This window comes from Alligator mississippiensis, chromosome 15 (assembly GCF_030867095.1).
Source record: "Alligator mississippiensis isolate rAllMis1 chromosome 15, rAllMis1, whole genome shotgun sequence".
Taxonomy (NCBI): Eukaryota; Metazoa; Chordata; order Crocodylia; family Alligatoridae; genus Alligator; species Alligator mississippiensis.
Genome location: NC_081838.1, coordinates 8,022,636 through 8,029,599, shown reverse-complemented (window position 1 = coordinate 8,029,599; position 6,964 = coordinate 8,022,636). Strand labels below are relative to the sequence as shown.

The window sequence follows — 6,964 nt, the reverse complement described above, 5'->3', positions numbered from 1 at the left end:
CCCCGCGCGGCCCGCGGCAGCCTGGGGCGGGTAGTTCCCATGGGGAGGGGGACGCGCGGAGGGGGCGGGGCCGGGAGGGCGCAGGTTGGAGGGCGTGCGGGGTACGTACTGCGTGCGTGCGTGATTGCCCTGCGTGCTTGTGTCACATGTGTACGTGGGGTTGTGTGGCTGTGTGTATGCATAAACACACACACACACACATCAATATGCGCACACACACATACATACATACATATATATATTAAAATATTTACATATACACACATTATACATACACATATACTTAAAAAAATGTGTGTATATATACACACACACACACACACCCCCATACACTCCCCAGGTGTCTGTGACACACAACACAGTCCCTGTGTCACACACACCAGGTTTATGTGTGCCACTCACACACACACACTCCTGGCTCTGTGTACACACCAGGTCTGTGTGTGGTGCAACTGTATACACCACATGCATATGCATGCATGCGTATGTACACTGGATCTGAGTGTGCGTGTGCGCCTGTCCACTAGATCTACGTGTGACTGTGTGCAGGCCGCAGCTGTGTGTGGCATGAGGGTGTACACTGGATCTGGGTGGGTGGGTGTGTGATATGTATGTGTGTACACTGGATTTGTGGGTGTACAAACCAGGCCTACATGTGTGTATGTACATTGGATCTGGGTGTTCACACCAGCTCTGTGCACATGTATGTATGTACACAGCACATGTGTGTGTGGTATGCGTGTGCACAAGTTTGCGTATGCATGTGGATGTATGCTGAATCTGAGTGTGTGTGCGCACGCAGGTGCACGCCCTGGATCTGAGTGTGCACATAAACCAAGTCGTGTGTATGTACCCTGGAACTGGGTGTACACACCAGCTCTGTGTGCATGTATATACACAGGCAGATACGGTTCCTTGGGTGAATTTGATATCTTTTATTAGACCAACCTATATGTCTAATAAAAGATATCAAATTCACCCAAGGAACCTTGTCTGCCTGTGTCCTTAGACCAACATGGCTACAACCTACACCCCTGTATATACACAGCACATTTATGTGTGTGGTGCAAGTGTGTACACACCAGTCTCCTTGTGCATGTGTCTGTACGCTGGATCTGAGGGTATCTGTCTGCCTGTGCACTGGATCTGGGTGCATGCACACAAACCAGGTGTGTGTGCGCACTGGATCTGTATGTGAGTGTGTAAACACAGCATCCTGTGTTAGTGTGTGCACTGGGTTCAAGGCCAGCATGGAGCCGGTTCAAGGCCACTCTGAGACCCCGGGTAGTGCCCGCGCCCCCGTCCATCCCAGCTGAGGCAGGGGGTCACATCCTGCTCCACGCCTGGCACAGCATCTGGGCGGCTCCTACACAGGGGGGCAAGACCCTCTGACCCTCCCCACATCAGGAGCCCTGGCACAGCCCCACCGGGGCTGCAGCCCACCCCCACAGCGGCCAAAACCTCCCCAACACCCCTACCAGCAAGCAGGGAGGCGGGAGGGAGCATCCCTTCCCAGCCCCACGCAGCAAAGCCCAGGGTCTGGGGGAGCTGGACAGGGTGGCTGGGACCATGCCCCCCTCACCCCAGTCCTTGCCCCGTCCCTGCAGGCGATACTCTCCCACAAGGGGTGTTGAACCAGGGGCCCTTCAGCAGTGTGGGGCTGGCACTGCCCTGCAGGCTACATCCAGCCCAGGGGCTGTGCCTGATCCCCAGCTCCAAACCACGTCACTGCCCCGTGGGTGAAGCAGTCCCCTAAGCGCTGCTTGGGTTTGATCCTGTCTCTATTGATGCATGAAGACCCCCAATGCAGTGACCCCAATATCCACCAAGGAGGTGAGCTCCTGCCCCGTGGGGCGGATTAAGATTCATTGGGGTCCTGGCGCCCTCCGCCCACGACCCACAGGAGCAGGATGCACTGCCCCCCAGGCCTGGGGCAGGAGCCACAGCTGCCCTCACCCACAGGTCCACACCGGTGCTGGTGCCGGGGGTATGGAGCCTCACCCTGCCAGGTGCATGTGGTGCGGACCAAGCTCCAGGGGTGGCACCTCGTCCTGCTGCGGCTTAGTCCGGCTGCAGCAGCACCCAACAAATGGTGCCTGGCAGCCACGGCCCAGCACATTGCATGTGCCCAGCCACAGCTATAGCAGGGGCCCCTGGGCCCTGGCCCGGCTGGCCTGTGCATTAAGGTGGCCCTTTGGCTGGGTGACGGGGGTCAGGCACAGAGCCTGGCATGGCTGAGAAAGAAAGCCAAAGGTCCCATGTGTCATGCGAGTCCTGGGCCCAGTTGGCAGGAGCTACCCATGCCTGGCCAGGATCCCAGCTGAGCATGGGCTCAGGGTGTTGGATACAGCCTGGCGCAAAGGGGGCATCACCCACCAATGAGGAACCTGCTGCCAACCTCTGACACATTGGGTGTTGGTAGCAGCTAAGACTGGGGGTCACAACTGGGCTGTGCCAATGCTCCTACTGGGACTCAACCCCAGAAGCTCCTCACCCCCCTGCTCCATGTTAGCCCAGCGCTGCACTGGGGTCAAGAGGGAATTTCCCCCAAGGTCAGACTGGCATGAACTGGGCAGGGGGTGGTGGGCCTTCCTTTCCTTGCAGTGGTGGGGCACTGCCAGCCCTGGGCTTTACCTAGGCCAGGTTTGGGAGCACCCCCGAGCAGTGGGGATTTGAAAACCTGGTGCCCAGGCTTGCAGTCCCTGGGGCAGCTGGCTCTGGGGTGGAGCAAGCCAAGGTTTCTGTTAGACCCAGGCTGTTGGTGGCATTTGTGAGAGATGCCAGGGCTCTCTCCTGGCATTGTGCCTCCCACCCCCTTGCCCCCCCACCCCCTCCAATGGAGCCTGGCTGCAGCCTTGAAAGGGTTAATGTCCTCCACTTCAGCAGAGCATTCCCCCCCCCCCACTGGAGGGGCTGTGTTGTGCAGAGGGCGCCATCTATCGGCCATGCCAGGGAATTGCACCTGGAATGCCTGTGTGCACATGCATGTCACACATGCATGTGCATGTGTCGTGTGTGCACACGTGCGGGTGTGAGCATGCATGCATGCAGATATTTGCTAGGGCATCTGTGTGTGCACATGCCAACACATGGAGATACGCACATGCATGTATAGCTGCACACTCATGTGTTTGTGTGTTCACCTAGTAGTGCACACATGTTCACATCTGCAGGTGGGCGTACACATGAATGCAGTGGCAGGTGTTTGCCCTGAGGGTCTATGCACACCTGTGCCCGGGTGCATGCACATGTGGGGATGGCTGCCTGCAACGGGGCAGCGTGCTCACTTAACACGCCCAAAAGTCAGTGCCAGGTCTTGCATGCTTCAGCCCTCACTCGGCGAAAGGCTGGCTACGGTGCTGTCTGCACATCGTTTCCAACGTGGCAGCAGGGCCCCCTGCAGCTCTCTGCCTCAGTCCTACCACGATGCCCATTTTGGGTCTCTACCCTCTCGCCCTGCTACCAGGTAGCTGATCCAGCCGGTGCCAATTCTATGAGTTCAACAACACCCGTTCTGGTCAGTACACCAGACTGCGATTGCGGGTCTCATTCCAACTTGAACAGGGGGACGGGGCACAGGGGTGGGGCCTCTGGGTGCAGGAAAGCAGAGACACTGATAGCAAATGGGAGGTTGTTTATTAATATCCATCGCGTACAAAACTGGGAGCACTGGAAGGGAGTGAGAAAAAGCCCTGCAGGCAAGTACTCACCCTGGAGCTCAGCCTATAGGACGAGGTGGCAAAGGTAAGCATAGTGTCCTGCGCGGTTGGCACCCCAAGGTGCTGGCTCAGGCTGCAGCTCCATCTCCTGCTTCTGGCCCCTGGCACCACCCTAGCAAAAACCAGAAGTCCAGGAAAACAGGCTGGTCCCACAGGCAAGGGCCAGGCTGTGGCACTAACTGAATAAGGACAGGGCAGAGGGCCCTGGTGGCAGCAGCATCTGGATGCAGTCAAAAGTACTGGCCTGAGGGAAGAGAGCAGAGCCTGGTGCCATCCACAGCACCACCCTGGACCTGCCCTCTCCCCACCACAAACACCACTGCCTTTGCCCCCAGGATGTCCATCCTTCCCCCTGCATCACCTCGATTAAAGTGGCCACCTTCTTGGCTGCCATCGTTTCCATCGTCTGCAAGTCCTGGAGCTGGGAGCAATGGGACAGAATGGTCAACTCCCCAGGCAAGGGTCTTTGAGACAAGCAGCCCCCTAGGCAGCCACGATGCTAGGTCGTGGTGCAACCATCTCGGGGCCAGGTCCCAATGAGACCAGCCCCTCCCCAGAGGCAGTCGCATCTCAGGGCCAAGAGCAGGGTCTCATACACCTGGCACTCCCCCACCCACATGGTGTTACCATAGCAAAAGGCCCATGCTGCTCGCGTCAGGCCATGAGTAGCTCAGCGGTCCTGGGGCCGATGCGCTTCAGGGAGAGCAGCTCCCTGGTGCTGCCGTGGTTCAGCAACTCCAGCAGCTTCTGGTGGCCCCGGACCATGACTTCCTGGCACCGTGTCAGCTCCCAGCTGGGCACCACACTCTCCGTCCCACCTGGACCCAACTGCAGGGAGACAACACAAGGGCAGAAACTGTGCAGCCACCCCCCGCTTCAGCTGAACCCCCTGTACGCTGCCCCTCCCTGCACTCCAGCCCCACGGCATCCCCCAGCCTCCGAGTCACCCTCCTCTTTAGGACCAGGATGCCCTCATCTTCCGTGGGTGAGGCCCATTTCTGGGGGATCAGCACTGCAGAGAGAAGGGGGAAAGAGAGACCAAAAGGAGCTGAGAATGACCCAGCTTAGGGGAGAAGGGGGGAAATTAGTGGCTGCCTGGACACCTGGGTCCCCACTGCTCTCACCTTGCTGCATGGGTAGGATGACAGCCTGCGGAGGCTCGGGCGTAGAGGCAGCTCTCAGCTGCTCCTTAGCTTCCAGTTCCTTCTGCTGCTGCCTCATCTTCTGTGGAGGGAAGGCAGGAGGGGTCAGGGAAGGGAGGCCTGGGAAGGCTGCTCTGGGCTGAACCTCCTCGCGGAGGGAGAGGCTGGGGCTCCAGGGCCTCCCAGGTGCAGTGCAAAGGGCTGCCCAAGGGCAGGGAGCACATTTAAAACAAAAAACAAAAACAAAAACGGGATCCACCTCCAGCTCGGCCTGTGTCTCCTTGAGGCAGCATAGCAGAGCCTTCCGCGCGGCCTTGGGGGTGCCCAGCAAGGGCAGCCCCCGGTGACCGGTACCTTGTTGCCACTCCACCTCCTCCAGCCGCAGGCTGGGCTCCAGCTGGGCCAGGGGCAGAAGTGCACTGGAGGGAGGCAAAGATGGGGCGAGTTGGGCAGCGCCCATCTCGCCCTGTCGGACACCCACACATTGTCCCCTGCCACCCCCTCCCCCCGCCATGGCACCCAAGGGGCTTCTCAGCAACCAGGGGAGCTTCCTTGCTGGTAGACTGTTTGTTTGCTGCTGTTCTCCTTCTGCAGTCTCCTCCGCAGCTGGAGGGCAAGAATGGAGTCAGGAGCAACCAGGCCCCTCCTCTCCCTCCCCCCGGCACCCTCCCCAGGCCCACAACTTACCTGGCTCAGGCAGCGCCCCAGGAGCAAAGGGCTTGTTGACCACCTGCTTGGAGCAGGTGGCGAAGTTGAGGGTGGTGAGCGTGTCAAAGTAAAAGCGTTGCTCAGAGGCGACGACCGCTGTGGGTCGAGCCACCCAGTGAGTCCTGGGGGAGGAAGGAGGGACCGGGGGTCAGCTGCCAGCTCTGCCCACCAGAACCCCATGGGTCCCCTGTCCCGACCCTCTGGGATCAATGCCCGATCACCTGCCTGAGACGACCAGACCCTCGCAGACCCCAGGCATCCAGGGTCCCCGCCCCCTGCTCTCCCCCACCAGTCCCCACTCCCTGCCCAGAGAACCCAAACATCCAGGAATTGTTGATGACGCTGCTCCCATGCAGGCGCAGGCCAGTTGCCGGTGAGAGGGTTATCTTCGCATCCCGCCAGGTCCACCAGCTGCAGTTTGGTGCTGCGGGCAGGGGCCAAGAGTGGGCCACAGGAGTGCGGCTGGCTGACAGGAACTGCTTCTCAAAGTCATGGAAGCTGTTCAGCTCCCGCTCCGTCAGCCCTGTCCCCATAATGCTGCGATCTGGCATTTCACGCAGCACCAGGTCCCGCCCTGACGGCTCCAGGAGATCCAGCACCTGAACAGGGATTTGAGGTGGTTTGGATGGAAACCTGGGACACAACAGGTCCCTGGACAGATGGGGAACGAGCTAGAACAAGCCTCGGCTCTCTTGAAGACTTTGCGGGTGCTCCAAGGGGGCTGCAGCTTCCTTTGCTTGGACTCCAGCCCCAGACAGTGCCTCACCCCTGCACCCTCCCCAGCACCCACGATCCTTCTCCCCTTTTGAGCCCGCCGCCTGTTCCCCGCCACGTAACTTTTCCTGGTAGGCTTCCAGGTAGGACATGGAGACGGAGCAGGAGCAGTTGTGCCCGCCAGCCTCCCGCACCACATGCAGGATGCCACGCACGGCCTGCAGGATCACTCCAGGCTGCCGGGGACAAGCCCGTGGGGGCGCGAGTCCAGGCCACGGACGCAGGGCTCTGAGTCTTTGCTGCAGGGGCACAGACATGACTGGGACAGGGACATCGAGCTGGCCCCTACCCAAATCCCCAGGTCCATGGGGATAGGAGGATGGCAGAAGTGGCAGCCCAGCATGGCAGCAGGCTTGCCAGGCCAGAAAAGAGAGAAGACAAAGAGTAGAAAAAAACAAATCTAGAAGTGCAGAAACCCCCCAAGCTGCTACCACAGGGCTGGATAACACGTGTGCTCCAACCAGCATGGCAGAAGCGTCCACCGAATACCCACGATGAATAGTCCCAGCTGGAGCTGTTTGCTTTTAGCGCTCACCCCGCCCCGCAGCCAATCAGGAGTCCCCGTGAGGCAGGGGGCGTGGCTAGCGCCACGCCTGCGCATCAGGAAGGAGAGGGGACTGC

At 59.7% G+C, this 6,964-nt stretch overlaps 1 protein-coding gene across 1 annotated transcript; it reads right to left on the bottom strand.

Annotated features, from left to right (window-relative positions):
- Positions 1 to 4,595: 4,595 nt before the first annotated feature.
- On the bottom strand, positions 4,596 to 5,321 carry LOC109282001 (kinesin-like protein KIF22). Its single transcript, XM_059719053.1, has 4 exons — positions 5,121 to 5,321; positions 4,844 to 4,943; positions 4,632 to 4,731; positions 4,596 to 4,599 (listed from the first exon to the last, which is right to left on the bottom strand). The coding sequence occupies exons 1-4, from the start codon at positions 5,319 to 5,321 to the stop codon at positions 4,596 to 4,598; spliced, it is 405 nt and encodes a 134-aa protein (XP_059575036.1).
- Between the last annotated feature and the right edge of the window lie 1,643 nt (positions 5,322 to 6,964).

What these genes read in the sequence shown, in the direction of transcription:
- LOC109282001 (XM_059719053.1), bottom strand. Translation starts at nt 5,321, where the DNA reads ATGGGCGCTGCCCAACTCGCCCCATCTTTGCCTCCCTCCAGTGCACTT. An exon ending in AGACACAGGCCGAGCTGGAG is followed by an intron (nt 4,944 to 5,120) that starts GTGGATCCCGTT and finishes TTCCCTCCACAG; the next exon opens with AAGATGAGGCAGCAGCAGAA. An exon ending in CATCCTACCCATGCAGCAAG is followed by an intron (nt 4,732 to 4,843) that starts GTGAGAGCAGTG and finishes TTCTCTCTGCAG; the next exon opens with TGCTGATCCCCCAGAAATGG.